At 27.9% G+C, this 22,057-nt stretch overlaps 1 protein-coding gene across 2 annotated transcripts in view; it reads right to left on the bottom strand.

Moving 5' to 3' along the window:
• Klp10A (kinesin-like protein 10A) overlaps positions 1 to 22,057 on the bottom strand; it is a 63,386-nt gene that overhangs the window by 14,521 nt on the left and 26,808 nt on the right. For both annotated transcript variants that reach the window (XM_011505570.1, XM_011505569.1), the window contains exons 6-9: positions 14,563 to 14,932; positions 13,924 to 14,497; positions 9,438 to 9,687; positions 4,042 to 4,196 (exon numbers count right to left, since the gene is read on the bottom strand). In XM_011505570.1, coding sequence (XP_011503872.1) covers positions 4,042 to 4,196; positions 9,438 to 9,687; positions 13,924 to 14,497; positions 14,563 to 14,932 — 1,349 coding nt within the window. The remainder of the gene's footprint in view (positions 1 to 4,041; positions 4,197 to 9,437; positions 9,688 to 13,923; positions 14,498 to 14,562; positions 14,933 to 22,057) is intronic.

The raw sequence follows: 22,057 nt of genomic DNA on the forward strand, positions 1-22,057 counted from the left end.
AAACACATTAAATTGCAACATAGGATTTTGCCTAGTATTATTTTATATATGCTGACATAGCATTGTACTGCGTATAATGTGCACATTTAATATTTTTAGAACATAGAGTTTATGCAATACAAATTCCATAGATTTTAAATGCCATAAGGAATCAAACAATATATTTTAAACTCTGTAATATAGAATTATAATTCAGTTTAGACTTGTTATTACCCTTTTAAATTTTGCTAAGAAATGTATAATTTATAATTCCAAATACTTCCTTATTTATGATTTAAGAACTTGTATAACTGTAGTTAGTTCGATTTTCATAAAATTTTCTGAAAATGTAATGATTTATCATCTTGTGTAATTGGAATATATTTAAGTTTGACTAAATAATTAAATATGAATATATTCGTTATATAACTTAGTATAAGGTTTTAGAAATAAAAAGGACTAATCTTAATAATTACAATGAACATAAATTTATGATTAAATGTTATTAGAAAATATTTCTATTTTTTAACTAATAATTTACTTTATAAAAATATCAGGCATAACGAATATATATTTTATATATAAATTATAATTTTTGTCTTAATTTAAGATAGGTTTAACATATCCCATTTATTTTGTATTTTATGAATTTTTAATTCAGGCTTTCAACTTGTCATTAGTCTTTATGCTTTATGGATCATTCAATAAATATTTGGGAAAAAAATATAATAATTTTTATTAAATACTTTAAAATTTTTATACAATGTCATATAATGAATATTTTTAATACTAGTAATTTTTATTTAAATATTTGAGATTTTATCTTTTCTTAATTTTGAAGGTTTATATTAAAGAATTCAACTTATTAATATATTTTTTATTTAAGCTTCCAAAAGATATATTTATATTCCACAATGAGATAGGTATATATTCCGTAAAGTTCGTTCATTAGGTGAATATGTCGCTATTTACTGTTAATACACGTTTATATAGTTGAAAAAATAAACTACTTTACGATTTTAATTACTCCAAAAACTTAAGGGTGTTTTAAAACGTTATTTCGTTTTCATTAAATTCCTATTATCATATACATTAATGTCAGCTGTAAATATTAGTTCTTTAAAACTAAATTAGGAATTTATATATAAATACAAATAATCAAAATATAATTTAAAGAAATCAATTCATAACTCTTTTTAATATGAAAATGAAAATAAATGAATACAAAGTAATTGTCTGGGATCAGACTAAAAACCTCCTTAGATGTTGGGTGGAGGTGTTGCTGGTAAGTGGATCGGGCAATGCCATAATTCAATACTGCCTTTAGAGTGTAGTGTCTTTCCCTTTATTGAACATAAATAATATAATAAATAGTTGGATAGCGAGCCTGATGTGAAGAGCGCGTGATCGGTACTAGCAAGGGCGAGAGCGGTGAGGAGTGACTCTTGTGAGCCTTGCTGATGTCTTTCTTGATCGGCTGTGGTAATCCTTCAAAGGGTGGCCAAGTGCATTGTGTAAGGTCATGGGATTTAAGCACTAAGGATAATGACTTGAGTATGTAAACACGAACTGTAACCCAGTCTCTGGTATGTATTGACTGAATTATTAATGTGATGATGCCTAATGTTTGTATTGGTGATGTCCTGCCTATTCCATATGTTAATGGTTGATTTCTGAGGGTTTGATTGGTTTTTGTCGCTTTGTTAAATTGGCAGGATTTTGATTTAGTCAGCTGGTGTGTAAGGATAATTGAGTGTCTTCGGATGTACTGCTCCTCTCTTCGTAAGTAGTATCTTGGCTCGAATTACTACTGGTGATGCTAATCTCAATGGATCAAATATTTTGGCAATGTCAGAGAGGATGGTACGCTTTGAGACGGTGGCTGCTCGGGAGGCCAATTATGTTGAGAATGTGAAAACGTCTTCGGGTGGCTCCCATTGTAGTCTTAGAATTATGGTAGTATCCTCGTTTAAGTTTACTGACTGTTCGAGATTCTGTTGTGTCTTCATGGCGGTGATTACTTCTTCGTTAGTGGAGTGCCATTTTGCCAATGGGAATCCGCCCGCCGTGCAGATGTCCCTTAACTGTGTTGCTGTTTCCACTAGTTGGCTTAGATTGTCCGCACTTCCAAAGATATCGTCTACGTATCTTCCGCATTTCAGAGAAGGTATAGCGAGTGGGTAATTGTCTCCTTCATCCTGAATAAGTTGTAGGAGTCTTCGTATTTGATTTAAATTCTCGTGTTCCGTCATGAACTGAGTGTATGACGTGCGATAGTTGTCGTCTCTCATGAGCCGTCCTTGTGGAGTAGGCATTGATGGGCCACGTTGTGCGATTCGCCGGTGATTTTTTAGATGGGTATGATGGGAAGATATGTTGCTGCTCGTGATTCTCCTGGGAGTATCTTCTCCTCTGTATCAGTGGTCTTTTTTTGTTGATAGTGTCGAATGGCCTGGTTCTTGGCACAATTTCATGATCGCTGCTGTTGCCTTAGTATAGCAGATGGCTTCTTCTACCAAGGCATTTTTCGTGAAGTATTCATAATTAAGACCCGACTGTGGCCAACTGGCTTCTATGCCATGGTGTTCCATTATGAACTTGTTGTGTCTTTCTTCAATGGTATTTTTTATTACTTGTGCCTCATATAGACTAATATCTGTGCGCTCTTCGCGGAGGCTGTCCGTTAGTATTTTGATAATAGTAATCCGGGCCCACTGAGATTGGACTTTCATTACTTGTTCGTTTGTTAGTTTTTTCTTGGTTGTGCTACGAGTTGTGCGTTCCTGGGCGGTGGACATATTTGCACTCATGGGTTCCTTGCCTTCCCTTCTGTCTTGGGTTGACATTTTGTTAATAAAGGAGTGCAATAGTAGTGTACTTACAGTATTGAAGAATTTTCTTGACGCTGTTAATTAGAATTTTACGTATAACTGTTTATACTGGGGCTATTTTCCTTTGGATGTAGCAGTATTGAGCGAATGCACTGAATTCCACTTATCCGGCTCGAAGGACCAAAATGTCTGGGATCAGACTAAAAATCTCCTTAGATGTTGGGTGGAGGTGTTGTTGGTAAGTGGAAGGGGCAATGCACTTATTCAATACTACATCCAGTGTTTCCTTTCTTTCCTTTATTAAGTATAATAATGTAACAAATAGTTATGATTCATAGTGTGTGAAAAAGGTGTGAACGAATAATTAGAGGAAGTTTCTTCAATAGTGTTACGTGCTGACGGGAGTGCATGTACTCTCCGCAATGTGTGGAGTGACTCCTTCCCTTCCGAGAAGTACCGCTATAGTAGTATGCGTGAGCCGCCGCTGTTGTACCGCTGCTTCCTAAGTGACACTGGGTTGCTCCTACCTTTGTGTCGGTGCGTAAGAACTGCTGCTGTTGCACCTAAGCTTTCTAAAGGAGGACCGCTGCTGCTATCTTAGGGCTGGTGTAATCCGTTAATATATGTAGTAGGCTTCGATAGTTTCACTCTTGATTAAGTTAGCACTATCGCGTTATTCGTTAAGTTTGATTAGCAGATTCTGAAATGTGCTTCACTATTGTATAGTCAAATTGCTTACTGTTTGAGCAATTACGTACGTGTGTATCTACAGTGAGAGACGACTGTAGAAAGAAGCTTGAAGACTGAATAGTGAGCTCGTTGTTTATGTTGTTATTTTTTTTGTCTTTTTGTTCGGTATTTTTTGTGACGTCAATAAGTACAGTTTTTATGAGTTCCATTGTTATAATTCTTCGAAATTCTAGTCTTATATTCGGGTTTTCGGTGTAGAAATGTTACTCGAGCTCGTTGGCTAGTGTTTATAAACAATCGTTCGCGCGCTTATACCTCTCCCACTTTGGTCTTCAGCTTTCAACTGTTCAATCCGTAACAGTAACCTATTATCGTTTCTTTGACATTATTACTAAAATTAAAAATGCTTTGAATATTTAATAATTTCTTTATCAAACAAAATATTTAAATTGAATTTGGAAAATTATATTACGATTAATAAAATTGCGTTAATGATTTCATTCATAAGAATAATTTAATAAATATATTAATATTATATTACCATACAAGTTTTTGATTTTTCTCCAATAAAACTATCTCGTAAAACTTGAGTTAATTTACTCGCTCTAAACGGCAAATGAGTACCTTTTCTACCAAGAGCTCTTATACATTCTTTTAAGGCTAGTAGTGATTTATTAATTTCAGCACCTTCCATTCCTGAAACCATTATAACACATAAAACATAATTTAATTCATATCAGATTATTAATATAACTTTAAAAATATTATTATAGTTAATATAATATTACCTATAAAAATAATATATTGTTGATCAATGTACGGACCTGTAATCTACAAAGCCTATATATTGAGCATGAAATAGAGCTAAATTTGATTACCAGAAAAAAGCAATATGATTAATTAATTTTAAATATAGTCTATAAAAAATATAGAAAAAATAAAACTTATAAAATTTCATTTAAATTATAAACAGAGAGAATAACAATCGCGAAATTGATAGACTAGATGAGAATCCATTGATGAACCCATAATTGTCATTAAAATAAATAATAACGTAAATGTAAATATTATAAATTTCTATTATTAATTGGAATTAGAGAATAAATATATATATAAATTATACATTCATATAAATCTCTACAATTTATAATTCTTGGTCTGATTTTTAAGCTCGAATTTTGCTTTCTCAATCTATATTATTATCTATATTACCGACACAAAATTAAATAAATTTTATACATTTAAACTTACAAATTGATTATTTTTATAATATTCAAAAATATTAAATTTCGAAAAATTTTATAGAAAACATAATTTATTCATATGTAAAAATTGTATATAATGTAACAAAAAATGATAAAAATTATAACTAAATATTTCTCTACACAATAATAGAATTAGTATTTATTTATCATTTATTAGTAAATATGATTAGGTACTATATGATCTACTATATAATTCTATTAGTAAATCAACATATATTAATTAAAATTTTGTAGATAATTATAAATCAAAGAAGCAAAATAGTATGAGTTCTAAGACAATGAAATTTAATATAAATACGAAAACATTTATTTTAAATTTATATTATAACTTTGTTTTATAAAATAAATTTATTGATGTAATATAATTTATAATATATGAGTAATGATGGTTTCTATCAGGTCAATTTTATAAAAGACATTAAAAAAAGAAAAAAAAATTTTGTTTTAATAAATAAAAACATTGCCTCATAACTATTGAATTTATACTAAAAAATTTTTAAGTGTACAGATTTGTGTTTAGCATATGTCCTATATATATATATTTTATATACTAATATACAAAAATAACAAGACTAATTTACTCAAAAGAGTAAGCTTACCTCAAAAAAATATATAAAATTTTTATTTTAATTAAAAATAAAATCATTTCATTTATACCTTTCTCAATGTTATTTAAAAATTTTACTTAATACTAATTCGCTTGGTTTTGTCAAATAAACAACATTCTTTTATTTTGTTTCTTATATTTTAAAGACATCATCATCATTATTATTTGTCTTATCACTTAATACATTTTTTATATTCCTATTTTGATAACAATATTTTTTATGGACTATAAAACAATGGTTTTAATTCTATAACACTAAGCTAATTAGAAATTTATAATGGAGTCGTGAAATAATTTTCATACATTTTCGAAAATCAAGAAACTCTTACTGATTAACGAAGGGAAGTATTTAGATTATTTGAGATATTAGTTTTTTTATTCTGATATCACTTTTATATACAAGAGATTAAATTATCAAATTTAAATAGAAGAAAATCAACCGTGTAATTTTAATGCACAGTACATCCCATTAGAATTTTTAGATGATAAAATTGAATTTGATAAGAAGAATATATGAAGAGATTGTAAGATTTGCAAGAAACAATTTCGGACAAACCGAATAGAGATCAAGAGTATAAATGTGATTTTGAAATTAACTGCAATGTATTAAATAAAGTATAAGGCATGGTCCTCAAAGATATTTATATAGCCTTGCAGTTCTGACCTTGAAGATTCTTGAACAAATACTATCAATGAACAAGGCTATAGAAGCATTAATGTTTAAAAGATATCAATACATCAAATATTACCTGACTGGGATGCATTTTCCATTTAGGAAGAATGTTGACAGTTGATGGGGATGTGAAACCTCTTGAACAAGACTATGAAATGTGGTTGTTCCTAGAAGGTATAGTCTGACGATACCCTTAAATTTCTGAACCACAGAATGTAATTGTTATATACAGCTCCAATCCTAAGGGAGTAGTGAAGATGGTAGCCTGGGAGTAAAACATTCAAAACGAGATTGTATTGAAATTAAACTGTTTTGTCATCATTTTGCAAGCTGAAATCAGGACTGCCACATCATACACATTGTTCAGTCCATATGGTAGCCTACCGCTGTCTACTCAAATATACAAATATCTTTTTGTCTTGAATAATGGGCATAGCTTAAAATATCCATTAATAAATTGATGCTTTATCCTTTGACAATTCTTAAAGTCGATATAGTTTCTTCATTCAATTTTGAGAATAAAACAGTTTTGCTTGTAACTGTAATATCCAATAATCACAAGTTAAAAATTATACTGATGGTTAAGTATTAAGCCTACTCTAGATCAAAATTCTTCAACATCTCCTATGAAATATAATTAAAGCCTATATTTAAGAATAAACCTGAATATCAAATAGCATACGCATAAAATAGCAATACCAGTCTTTATAATTTTAGTTTTATCAAAATATTAAATAAATTTTATTTAATTTCAAAATACAGTTACAAAAGATGTGTTCATTATTTATTAGTTTAATATACTAAGATTAATTAATATTTAATTATCCAGCTGTGTCATTGTTGATAAAGTTAATGAAAATTAGATGATTTAAATTAAAGTATGAAATATTTATTCTTTACAATAATAATCTATGATATAAGCGATTCAACCTAGAAAAACTTTTAATAAAAATTTGTTTACCGTAAAAACATTTAATGTTTTTGTTTATTTTTATTGTATGTCAGAAAGCTGAGATTTTAAATGTTTTATTTACAAATAAGTTTTTTTTTATTGAATGTGAATCTAAAACCTTTCTAGAATCTGATAAGAATAAATTTAAAATTTTAGAGTCGTTAGTTCAATATTATTTCATTTATAAATTATATAATTTGTACAGCTTTTAACAGATTTTACTTTGTTTATTAACAACATAGCTTTTTACCTTCTTAAATTATATATTTTTTGCAATACAGCATGATAAATTTTGAGTATTGCTACTATTACAATAATTATCATTATTCAGATGATTTTTATTTAATGTATATTTATGTGATGGATATTGATATAGATATTTTTAAATATTTATATTTTGGTTTTTCTATTTTTCAAGACTTCATAAACTTGATAAGTACATTTTACATAAACAAACAATTCCTGATAAAATCTAATGTCGAATTTTATTATTTTAAAAGTGTCTAATGAATAAGTAAATATATGAAAACATTAAATACTATTATATAATTATTAATTTTATATTAAAATTAAATATTCATACATTACTTTCACTTTAAAGTAAATAACTTTTGGAAAAATGTATGACGTTTATTTTTTGTATGCAATTATGTTGAAATAATATAAAAAATATATTATTAAAGAAGATATATTTTGATAAATATTAAAATTAATAAAAAAATATTAAAGTCTGGAATATGTTTAAGATGACATCCACTAAAAAAATAATAAATATTATAAATTATTTTATTTTATCAAGATAATTCAGAATAGCAATTTATTGCCTTTTAATAGAATTTATGAATTATAACTACGTGCGTCTAAAAACGATGTTTAAATAAATTAGAAATGCTTGTTAAAACAGATTATTTTTAATACAAAATTATGATCATTTGATTATCAAGATTAAGCAGATTTATGCTATTTTTCTCACATATATAACCACAACAAAGAATGAAAATTAAAAACTATAATTTCATTTGATAAGAAATTTCAGATATATTAAAAAATCTTGAACATGAAGTAATTTACAAAAAATAGATTTTCTTTTGTCATCGTGTCAGCCTTTATTGAAGTATTTGGTATTTGGATTTTTAAATTTGCTTGAATGCTTTGCATATCAGTTAGATCACTCGTGCAGGTTCACTATAAACTTACGAATTAGATTCCCAGATATTTGATTACAGATAAGCAATTTCTATTTCAGAACGATATCTATATCTAAAATTTTAATTCAAAATGATAATTTTGTAAACGATATCTCTAATTTTCATCAAAAGCATTTAGATGTTTCTACTTGCTGATAGATGTTTCTTAATTCTTACTCGATAATTTGGTAGTTCTCTTTTAAATATTCTGTATGAAGAAGTTCTCTATATAACTAATGACGGTCCTATTTATATTTTTTAAATTATAAATCTTCGATCAACTCTTTTAAATACATTATTTAAAACCGATAATCAAGTTCAATAAGTCAATATCAAGTAGGTACCATACGTTTCAAATATTAGATTGACAGGAGTGTTATTTGGACGTAGTCAAATAAAATTGGTTTTATTTATTGATAAATGAGTTCATAGTATTAAGTTCTTTATTTACACTCACTTTATCAGAAAAAATTTGAAATTGTAAAAAAGAGCTTCTACAATTTCTACCACCATTTGGATGATAACATCAATCACTGCAATACATTAATAGTTTCAATAATATTGGTTAATCAATTATGTATGTATTCGATAATAGATTGAGAATTTTCTGCCATGACCTATGTACAAATAATGAAATCAATAAGGAATTGTTATAAAAGTTGATCTCGTTTAATTCATATTGCAAGACAATTTGTATCTATATTTTGTATTCTCTTGTGCACCGTATTCAATTATCTGATCAAGATAATTATTTGCAGTTTTGCTGTATGAAGCTAGGTTTAAATGAATTTTGAAATGCCACTCATTTATTTCAGAACAAAAATATTTATTTACCTGTCTTTTTTATTCGTTTCTATCCCTTTCCTCTTTCACTTTAATCATATAGGATCATCAGTTTTAATTTAATTTTTATTTCTATTTACTATTGCAGTCTAACTTATATATTTTTTATGGGAATTTCTATTTAAAATTAAATTTATTTTTACCAAAATAAAATCCTTACTAAAAAAGGCAAAAAGATAAATAGAACAATAATGATTTGAATACTGTATAAAAGTTCTTCGATTTCAATGCAATTCCCATTTCATAAATATGAATTTGTGTAAATTATAATACATAAACTTTTTTTTGTTCTGAATAATAATTATACTGTTATAATTTAAAATTAATTTGTAATATATTTACATATTATTTATTATTATAGTTGTAGCCTTATAAAAAAGTTATGTAAAAATAAGTATTTAAATTCTTACGAGTTTGTCTATTTGCCGAAGACGTATCAGCACCACGTTCGTTACCCGCAAGATCTATAAGAGAAAACTTTCCGTGAACCTTATGAGTTCCGGGAACTCGAGCAATTATCTGAAATACTGCATGTGACCTGGATGAATTTGTATTAGCACTGGTTTGTCCACTTGTCCTAGCATTATTTCCATGTTGTATTAACTTTAAAACTTCCTCACAATTTTCTACAACTTTTTCCGTTAATCCTACGATTTGAACCTATTTACAAATAATAACTAAATAAATAAATACTAAAAAATGAATCATTTATTAATATAGGAATGTATAATTGATAAAAAAAATAAACACCATTAATCTTCAACTTTTAAAATGACTTCATTTAATATATAGATAAATATTTAATTACTAAGCCTTCTTTATACACTAATATGATTTTATGAAAAAATTAAATTAAACATAAATTTCAATATAATGTAATAGCCTATTACTATAAGATATAATAATGTGTGCTTTCTGTCGTGAAACTTCGTTAGTCATATTTTATTAATTTATATCATTTTTAATTGTGTAACTCTTAGTTTTGATTAGTTGCTACGTTTATAATATTATCAATAATTTCAAAATATTTTTCGCAGTCACTTGGATTTTATGGTTGTTTACATTGGTGATCCAACGAGCACTTACTCTTTTTTGTTGGTAGCGCTACCGAAGAATTGCGCGGAAATTGGGGGCGTTAGGACGCTCTCTCTGCCGCGAGTACTCGAGCTGATCGGACACGTTTCAGTCTCCGGTCGCATCGTTACATCATTCATGCTGCAAGTGCATTAAAAGTTTATATATTAAAACTTCTAAAACGTTACAAGGATTATCTATCGTTTGTCAATTAATTGTTTTAGAATTTAATTGCATACACAAAATTTATCAACAGATTTTCGAGTACTAAAAATAAAAGAAACGTGTCCTTAAAAAATAAATTTACGGATTGAGATAAAGTATAATGATAGGTTATTAATCTTGTTTTTTTTTATTTTGATTTTTGTTAAAGCAATCAATTAATAGTAAACAATAATTTTAGAAGTAAAGTTAAACTTAATTTAATAAGCACATATAAAATAGTTAAATATAAATTTCTTTACAAAATTAAAATTAAATTTTTATTATAAACAAGGTCCATCTTATATAGTACAATTCCATTTTAATATTATTAAATTGAGTTACAAATTTAGCTTCAACTATAACAAAAAGCTTTAAAAATTATATTTCATATAAGAAATCTGAATTTAATTTATCCAATAAATGGAAAATATTTAAATTAATTACGTTCAACGTACGTCTCTTAATTTTTAATTTCTAAAGGGAAATAAAAATTAATATATTTAAAATATATACACATTATTTACATGTATATTGTAGTAGTTTTTCAACACGAACTACCGATAGAGAAATTTTTTAAATATAAATCGAAGCCATTGCTCAAGCTGAATATAAATTAGATTTTTGAACGACTTGAATTTTATCAATTTCTATTTTTATTTAAAAAAAAATAATTTCAATATCTTTCCAGTTGAACAGTCATAAACTAAATGTTTTAATTATCTTTTTTAAATTTTCTATTATTGTACCGATAATTTAATTTAACCGTCTCTCTTAATTAAATTTGAAATTGGAATTAAAAATAACTATAAGATAAATCTTATCAGAGCTAACATTACTGATACTTAATTAATAATTAATGAAAAATCATTAAAAAATTGAATGTATTAATTAAAATAGACATCAGATCATATAAATATACTAATTATTTTGAAATAAAAAAATACATTCTATAAAATATAGGCTTTCTATGCTTAACTATGAAATACAAAAATAGTAAAGAAACATTTTTAATTTCTGAAAATTTTGAAAGAAACCATTATAAAGATTAATATAAAATAAGTAATTATAATTTTGAATGCATAAGAAGATAACAATCAGGAAAATTGCTATGATTTAATAAATACACATTCAACGTTTCAATAAACCAAATTTTTTTTGATTTTTCTTTATAAACTATCGAATAAACATGAAAAGTAAAATTATTAACAAAAAAATATTATAAATAGTAAATTATATGAAAATTTAAAAATAAATTAACTAAATTAAATTCAATATTTTATATTTGATACGAATGTATTTACTTGTTTGATTATTTGATTATCGATAGTCATAACACCCAATTTTACATAAAAATTGGGCAAACATTTTTTAAATAAATATTTTATTAAGTTTTATAAATTTATTACTTTACTTTAGATAAGCATATGTAAGGTTTTAAGAAGTATTTACATATAAACAATTCATTTTTATTTTTGTAGGCATTTATTCTGCAGGATTTAGATTAATTAAATTATCAGCGGATTATTCTCTTTCTATGATTCACATTTTTTATAGTTACCACAAAATATTATACTTATTTATATCTTAACAAAATGATAAGTTCAAAATATTGGCTTATTACAATAATCCAATAAATATGTTTTCAATTAATAGTATGAATAGTAAACAGCGATCGAATTCATCCCTATTTTTTAAATTTATATCAGGAAATTTGATTTTAGTTTTATTTTTTGTAGAAATTGATTGTGGCTATTTATTATATTTGGAAGTATATTAATCTCCTTAATATGTTGTGGGTGTAATCTTGAAATTTAATATTAAAATTAATAATTTATTATTACACTTAAATTTGTATTCATTTTTTTAGTAAATTAACTAACAATTAAATACTGATTCGAATTTCATATTTATATTTTGTAATACTATGTAATATTATAATGCAAATACATTTGATTCTAAAAATAGTGTTAGACAAAAATATTATTTAATTATATAATTTAACATTTTATACATTTTTCGATAAGAAAAATTATCGACAAAAATTGTCCCGTATTTGTTAAAATTAATTTAAAACATAATGTTAATCTTGATAACACATTAAAAATTTGTAAGTATTCATATTATTTTGAAAAAACATTAATAAATATACTATTTCAATATATAATAATATCTCTAAAGACGTTTCAATGTTTTGGCAAATGCTTTATATTTCAATTATTATTTATGTTTAAAAAAAATAATCTGCACAAAATGTAGTTTATAACTATACATCAATAATAATCATTTAAATTTAAATTTTCACAAAGATATTACATATAATTGGAAACACCGATACTAAAATAGTTTATTACAAAATTCGAATTTGAAAGATTTTTGAGTCTTTTAAAATTTATTTCGAACAAATTTTTGAAGATTGATCCACTTTAGCTATTCAATGTCAGATAACTAACAGCAAAACTGAACATATAAGATTAATAAAATGTTTGTTGAAAATTACTATTAGTAAAAACTGTAAATACACTAAATCAAGCAACATTATAAAATAAATTTCATTTCATTCACTATTTAAAAAGCAATAAATTAGTGTATATATTTAAATGATTTGTTCAAATGTTATCAAACTATATGAGATAAAATCATTAAATTTAACTACACCAATATGTATGATAAAGCAGTTATATATTACAAAAAATGTATAATTCAACTCCTCGTTATTGTTTTCACTGATTTTTAGCTACAAAGATATTGAACTTTAAAACCTTTTAAAGAATGTGTACTATAATTCACTGTATATACTAAAAATATATTTTTATATAAACCTATATATACTTAAGAAATATTTGGATATGGTGTTCTCAATGAATATTTGTAGATCGTTAATAACTGTAATTTTATTAATCCGCAGACTAGCTTTAATTTTAATAATAGTTTTACTACAATATTAAAAATAAAAAAAATTTTAAAATAATATTTTTGGTAAATAAAGTTTCAAAGTAATAAAATTCAAAATTTCGGTAAATAAATAAAGTATCAGCGATTATAAATTATATTTCAGTCAAATAATATAGAATGTTTTATAAGCCTACTAATTACAAGTACTTACATTATTTTAAAATTTAATAATCGATATCTATTGTTTCCTTACACAAGTAAACAAACCTGTTTTCTAAAAAATTTTAAGGAATGTCGTTTACAAATTTGTTTTTTTATCAACAAGTCTTTTATATAAAATAATAAACTATTAAAGAATATATTCTATGACTAAAAACTATTTTTATTAGATTAAACTAAGTAAAGAGCACATGTAGAACTTATCATTTGCTGACAATCATTTTGTAATAATTCGTAGTGCAAAAATACTAATACCTAAAATAATTTAACATTTATTGTTATATTATGTACATCTTTTTTCAAAGATTTGTTGCTATTTTTATAACAAGATACAATAAAATTTGGAATTCCATATTTATATAAACATTTGATTATTTAAAATTCAATGCTTAAAATAGTTATCTTTTATCTAGTTACGCAAAATAAATAAAATCTGCAATGACCTATATTTCACATGATATATTAACAAAGTTTTATTTCAATTGTAATAAAAGCTTTTTAACTTACTTGTTGTTTACCATCCTCTAAAACGCGTAATTTTTCTTTATCTGCTAATAAATCAAATACTTTTCCTGAGTAAATTTCGAAAAAACTAGCAGAAATAATCAAATTTAGAGGACGATATTTCGTCATTTTTAGGCACTTAAATACATCCTTGGCTACCATAGCATAAATTCCTCTTTTACAATCTTGAATTTTACCGTTAAAATCACCTCCCATTGTATGAGTTTTTCCACTTCCAGTTTGACCATAAGCAAAGCAAGTTGCCATACCCCCATCAAAAATTGTTGATACCAATGGTTTTGCAGTATATTTATAAACAATTTCATTAGTACATGATTCGTCAAAGGCATAATCAAATCTAAATAATTGGTTTTCTAAATATTTTGTCAAATCAACTTTAGCTTTGGGTTCATGTACTACAATCTGATCTTTTCTAGGCACACTAATAACATCAACTTCTTTTCGAACAAGTTCTTTTTTATTCAAAGGGCGCTTTCTAACACAAACAGTTATTTGATGATCTTCAACTATGTCAAGTTCTCTTAACGGATGAAATTCTATGCTGTTTTGGTAATCTCTGCAATAATATAAATGTAATATAAAAATAAAATAACAAATAATCAAAGTTATATTATTTTATACCTGATCATAGCTAAAAACTCCCAATTAGGATTCCCTGGGTCCATATTCATTAACGCTTCTTTCTCCTCTTTCAATTCTGCTTGACGTTGTCTTCTTTCTTCTCTATTTTTTTTCAATCTTTCTACTTCTTTCACAACATTTGATCGACGATTTCTCCCATTATCTTGTATTTGTTGAACTTGCATTTGTTTTTGTTTATGTAAAATAGAATTAGGTATTGGAAATGCTGGTGTTGTTGGAGTAGGTGGAATATTTTCTAACTCACGACGTCCAGTAATATTAAGTAATGAATCGTTATTATCATTTAATGACGATGGAATTATATTGGTTGGGCGATTTGTTTGTCGGGATACTTGTTTATTTACACTAGCTAAAGACAAATTATATTTTAATTAAATCTTTTGTTAATGAAAACAAATTTACTATGTAATAACATACTTCAATATAATTATAACACTCTATAAATATTTATATACAAAATCTATTACAAACAATTATCAACATCGTTAAGCCTTTAAATAACAAAAATAATCTGAATATCCTGAATATTCAGATATAGAATTTTTAGATTCAAATTTGAAAATGTTATTTCTGCTAATATATAAAATCAACATTATTTTGCATATTACATCATACCATTATAGATTATTCATTTTAAAATGATACACGAATCTATTGTGATAAATAATTTATTATAAATCAATTAATACTATAGTTGAATGTGAAAAATTATAATATTTATTATTTCTATATAATATTTATACTGTTTAATGCACGAAATATTCTGAATACTACTTGGAATATAAAGTTGTAATGTCTTCGTCAAAACCGCGAATTAATAAGAACTTTAATATAAGAATATTAAAAGTAATTCACGATAATTTAATCTCTGACACAGCAAAGTTAAATAAATAAGATTCAAAACTATACTACAAATTTTATTAAAATGTATAAAAGACTTTACTTCTCCATAGTATCTATTCTGATACGGTATGTAACTAAAATATTACAACTGTTACAACTTACACAACGCATGACAAAATACGACCATGCTTTTTGAAATTCGGAAAAATGGTAGGCAACTGCATAAGAAGTATATAAAGGATGTACATGAATGGTTATTAAAACTAAAGTTATTAAAATGAAATACAATGTTCAAATACAAGTAATGAAAATAAAACATTTTTATTTGTAAACCACTGCATGAACTAGTAAAATACGTAAAAAAAAGAAATAGAACTGGAAGTAAACTAGAAAATAGAGATACAAATTGTATTGATACAATTGATACAATCAAATTTTTCAATTATCATTTTCATAAATATCAGAACATTAGAAAAATTGTAAATTTTAAGTTTTTCTGTAGCGAGTAACTTTTTAAATTAAAATTCATAGTAGCGCTGCAACAGTATAGCGAATGAAAGTAACATCTTTATAAATCAATTATTTAATAATCGTAATATTTTTCATTTAAAAAAATACTTTGTTATGTTGTTCATATTCAAATTTTCTCAATCTTTAAAATGATCGGTATCTACGGATATAACATTAAGCAATGTTATAAAATAAAATAATACAATGATTATGTACTTAATTTTATTAATTTTTAATTTTATATTTAAATATTTAAATGTTTCAATTTCATCAAAACATCTGTACAATGTCGTATAAACTTGCTTCAAAATAGATGTAGGATTTGTGGAATACAATAGTATTCAAGTATATATGTTCAGGATTTAACAACCAAACAATTAATATTTATTGTTTATTATAATGACTCTAGTACATTATTTTATAATCTAATGCATAATATTTTAATTATTCGCTACTAAAATTCTCAATGTAATTAAGCCGCGTGCTATATCCGCATAGCAACAAACGAAGATTCTCGAACGTACTAAAGTTTGATTTCCGAGAATTCTCTAGAGTTTCCAAGAATTATACCGCTAAATGTACGAAATCATATATAAGGAGCAACAGACGACGAAGAAAAGCAATCTTGTTGTGTAAGTCAAGTGAAATTAGTGCAAGTCATAACAGTGAAAAGTTCTACACGTTTACGGGAATCCGTGCGAGGTATACTCATTTATTTGCATTAGTAATTGTCTATTGCTGGCCAGCTATCGGTGCGTCCTCCGCAACGTGACTATAGTAAGACCGTATTGTGGGTGACGACATAGACTGGCATCTACAGCAAATTATCTTGTAACACATTCCATTATATTTTGCGGCTCAGCACCAACATTATCGGCCAGGCCTCTGCAACTTGATTCTTGTCAGACCGCGGAAAAGGGCGTCGATACTGTTTAAGTAGTCCCCACTAACTCATTCTCGCGCTTCTCTCCTCTCTAATAATCGCCCAGAAGAGCGCTTTGGCCTCACGACTCCCTCGATTCTTTCTCCTGTAAAGATCGCCCAGTGGAGCGCCCATGGCCCCGCGAGTCACGCGATTCTCTTCCCCATAACGAATAATAATACATGCCCAGTATCGTCACACAGTCCTAGTCTTGCACTCCCGAACGACGTTCTACATTTAAAAGCAACTGTTAAATAACGAGCTCAACAATTCTCATAATGAACGGTAACAACATCAGCCAATGTAACATAATATGTCATGTTTAAACTATATTGATACATTAACCTCTCACTCATACCCCCCTCCCTCCATCGTCATTAAACCGGTGGTACGGTCTAATCCACCCACCTTGATCTGCGATCATACTGGTGGCTGGAATTCCAAACAAATAATAATAATAATAAAATTATAAATTTAATTCTCGTATTTTATATAAAATTGTCTTTTTATCATTTTCATTTAAGTATCTACACTAATAATTAGTATTATCCTTTCAATGAATTTAAGAGTATTCTAAGGTAACATGTAAAATAGAATAGATAATAACATTTTTCTTTAAGATTATTAGCTTAAAAATATTGCATCAAAGACTTGCTATCATATTGAATTTTGTAGCATTTAATCTTATATAATCGTATACTGAAAATTTCTTTTAAAATTAAAATAACAAATATTATTTAAAAAGAGATCTCTTAGAATTAGTGAAAAAATTAGTGATATCTTTTATTAAATATTATATTTCAAAATAATAATATTCTTCGATTTTAAAGGTTTAGTTTATGGCTCGAACTACCAATTCAATAGTTCAGTGGATTAGTCTCTCGGCAGGATAACTTCAAAGGAAATAATAAGTGATAAGACTGAAAAATATTATGTATTTAGTAAAAACAATGTTTATTATTTGTAAATGATTATAATAATATTGCACTTCTGTGTAGAGAGAGATGATTCTATTGAAGTAATAAGGGTGTGTTCTTGTATTTTTGATTATTGTAGCTTCTATGGATATGACTAAGTTTTTTTATTATGTGCGATACTTGATCCGTGAGAGAGATCTGAAGAAACTATCTTCAAGAGGTGTTGCCATTTTCCTTGGGATCCTTTGATCCTTCTTAAAACCTCCTTTGTTATGTGCAGCTCACGTTTTTTTATTTTTTTCACTGCTGATGAATTTTAAAACAATGACAATCCTTAGTAATTTTTCAGCGAAGAATATCTATGTATTTGTCTCGGTAAAAATTTGATATAGTTTCCGTGGCCAACAATGATGTAGCGGGTCGTGTTCCTTATCGAAATTGTTTATCTCATGTAAATTGCCATGGTCATTATTCTGGCGATTTTGATCCGTGGTGGTCCAGTCCAGCACAATGGATGTTCTTGAATTTATGTTGCACGTATGTTTTGTGCACCATGTGCTGTATCTGATGTCCCTGGGACACATCTCCAGTGCGCCTTTGGTGTTTTGTCTTAACAGTTGGATAACCCTGTTTTTACGTATTCCTTTCAACTCGATGGATGGGACTTTATCTATATGAAGGTTACCGAAAATTATTCCAGCAATGGAATTGCCTTGACGTCGATTTTCTCTGTGGCGAGATCGCTCTATATGAACCTCGGATCGAGTAAGGCTGCAGTAAGCTTTGGTCTTGGGATTCTCCTGGGCAAGGTGAATGTCTCCTTTGTCTTGGAACACATTACACAGCCATTTTTTATTTTATTCGTGCACTGATACGTACATGACTGCCGACTTTGTCAATTTTGTGCATCAGAGAATCCATCTAGTTCTCTGTGTGAGGTGCTCCTTATGTTGAGCCAACGTGGCATGTAGAGGTCGGTCAGGTTGGTGAGATCCCTTCTGGTTGTCAGCTATTGTGTAGAAGTCTGAGATTGCATGATCTTGTCCCATTGAGCTTGTGCTGCCATAGCCTTTTACTTAAATGTTTCTTCCCAATTGAATCGATGTCCTTCTTTTCTTGACATAAGCGTATCCTGTTGAAAAGACTATCTTTTGATTTTGGTGTAGCAATCGTCGAGCGTAAGCTGGGTATTCTTCTTTTAATTTGCTCTTATCGTGTTGATGACATCTTATTGATTACATGCCATTTTCCCAAGGGGAGACCAACCGCCATGCGGATATCTGGTAATTATGCTGCTGCTTCAGTTGCGTTTGTATCTGCATTTCCGGAACTCTCATCGACATGCCTTCCTTGAATGATGGAAGTCATGGCAAGAGGGTATACACTTCCCTCGTTCTTTATTATTGCAGCAGTGCTCGAATTGTCGGAAATGGGTAACCTTGTAAGTGTTTGTGTCAGGTGGCAACTAATGAAGTACTTCCCTTGTTGATCGTCTGTTAACAGTGTTGTTTGATGGTCCAACATTATCCTTGTGAGTTTTAGTCTCTCTCTACTCTTTAGTGGCATCGGTAGTGACGAGAAACAGTTGAACGATGGAGGAGTTTTCATCATGTCATTGGGATCCCTACACTCCAACATATAACTGGTGGAATGTCTTCGTCGAATGTTGATTGCCTAATGAGTCTTACATTGATGAATACGTGTGTTGGACCTGTGTCGATTAGAAGACGAACACAGACCGTAGTAGGATTTGACAGTATTTAAAAAACAAGGCTGTGGCTAGTAATGCAGTGTTATGCGTTTGTATTTTGATGATTGTACCATCATATCAGCTGTATGATAGCACTGCTATCATACGCTGCATGCAACATTGAGTGGCGCTGGCCTTGACATTTGTGTATTTAGGAGGTGTGGTGCATGAACCTATGTCGTGACGATACAAACTGTTTACACATACTCCTCGCTTTTCTAACAGCTTCTTTCTTCCTGCGTCTGACATGTTCTTAAATTTTTCACAGTGATATATCATGTCTTCTATCACAGCACATACACCATCTTCATGTTGAAATGTAGGCTGATTCGACAAAGGTTTACTAACACACACCTGATAACAGTTGGAGGACTTCTTTGAGTGTATTGATTCTGAATACGTTAACATTATGATGTGTTTGACAGTTGAAGCATGGTTCTGTCTTCTTACTTTATTTTGCCTTCTATGATTGGCATGTTCATGAATTGTGCACATATAAGCATTGAGTGTGTGTGGGTGTAGTATTTCTTTTTTGAGCTTATCATCTTGTGCCGGAGGATTCGGCTTGTCTTTGTTCATTTATATTTTATAAATCCTTAATGACCTTTTCATATATTGTTGTGGTCGCACAATGATTCTAGATGTTCGTTCCTTATCTTTGGGTTGAGTCTTCATGGTCTTATTTCCGTTAGTGTCCTCATACGATATGTCAGGAATTTACAAATTGTTCAATGCATGAATTTGAGGTGATTGGGCTAGCTGATGCTTCCCACAATTCTTTCGACCTGCTTTATTGTTTCTTATTTCAAAAACTATACAATATAATGAGTCTAAGATAATGTTAAGGAGCGGTAACACTTGCAGTTCTGTGATGTTTGTCACGTGGCGTCAGCTGTACTACATATGGAGGTAGGACGTCATCAGTCTTCAGATCCTCCTTACATAGTGTGCGTGGTAATAAGGTATCACATGAATAGATTGTGTTGGCTGAATGTATATAGTGTTGACTGTGTGCTACTTGTACATTAATAGGATGCCTTTGTGTGTGTACCTTGATCGGTGAGGATTCTTTCAGTCTAGGCTCCTTATTGGACTAGTGACTAAGTTTAATGATGATTTTCAAGCCATGTTGTATTGCTTGTACTCCTCTTAATAGATTTCCTCAAAAAATGTTTTGATTAGTATTGCAGATGCTCTGGGTGCATCTAAGTGTGCATGGTTTTTGATGAAGATCTTATATAAATTCTTCGTAATGTAATAATGTATACTTAATTCATCTAAAGATATGTTTTATTGCAATGACTCACTTTCCTCAGACAGTTTCCATTGATGCGGTACAAATTTGATGAGTTTTAATATAATGAATTTTAAATAATGAGTTTTATGCCTTTCTCTTATATACAGAGGGTAAGGGTGACAGTCAAGCTTTCTTGAGTGTCGATTTTGTAGGACTCTTAGTGTTCGAAGATTGGGCAGCTTCCTTCATGAATATATTAGATGTAATATATTCATGATTATCTTGAGCAGCTGATCAGATCATCTTCAGGCACGTATGTTCCTTAGAAAAGCTCTTGTGGACTTCTTCAGCAAATGAATACGAGTCTGAGAGCTCTTCTGCTGTGACTTCAGGTTCAGGCACAGCATATTTTCCACAAGGTTCTGTAATATTTGAATGCGATTAGACTATGTTGTCATTTTTATCATAAGTTAAGAGATTAATTGGGGAGATGATCAGTTGAGAAGAAAGTTGGCTTTTGTTGATTTGAAGTTCCTGGTACCCTTGGCCTCCATAGCGGCGTCTTTGAACTCTTTCTTATTGCTTTTGTTTGAAATTCATGGGACTGCATCAATTCCGAACAAATATAATAATACAAAATGCATTAAAGGCTACGTTAATTTTATTATTTTATTAAATAGACGTATTTATTTGTATTATAATAATGTATTTGATTAATTCTTAACTTGCGAAAAGGTACTTTAATGCTTTGATATTTACCTTTTTTTATTGATTAACTTTTAATTTGTGAGTATTATAATTTATAATTTTTCTACAAATAAAACATAAATTTTTAAAACTTAATAAGTTCTACTTTCTGCACTTTTAGATATATATAATATTTAAAATTATGTGAATATTTCATTGTACTTAAAAACTATTATTTAATTCAGTAAATTTACAAATATAATACATATACATGTTTTAGAGTATAAATGTTTTTTTTACAAATATATACAGCATAAACGTTTTTTTTTACAAATATATACAGCATAAATGTTTTAAAATTTAAAATACTTATAATAAAATTATATATTAACTTATAATAAAATAAAATAAATTTATTAGGTAATAACTAATTAAACTTATTGAAGTGATAATATTTTCAACAGAGAAAATAGTTGTTCGGATTTAAAGGGTTAGCTTATGGCTCGAACTGCCAATTCAATAGTTCAGTGGATTAGTCTCTCGGCAGGATAATTTTAAAGGAAATCAATAACGGACAAGGCTGAAAAATATAATATATTTATTTTAAA

The sequence above is a fragment of the Ceratosolen solmsi genome, unplaced genomic scaffold, assembly GCF_000503995.2.
Source record: "Ceratosolen solmsi marchali unplaced genomic scaffold, CerSol_1.0 scaffold22, whole genome shotgun sequence".
NCBI classification, from domain to species: domain Eukaryota; kingdom Metazoa; phylum Arthropoda; class Insecta; order Hymenoptera; family Agaonidae; genus Ceratosolen; species Ceratosolen solmsi.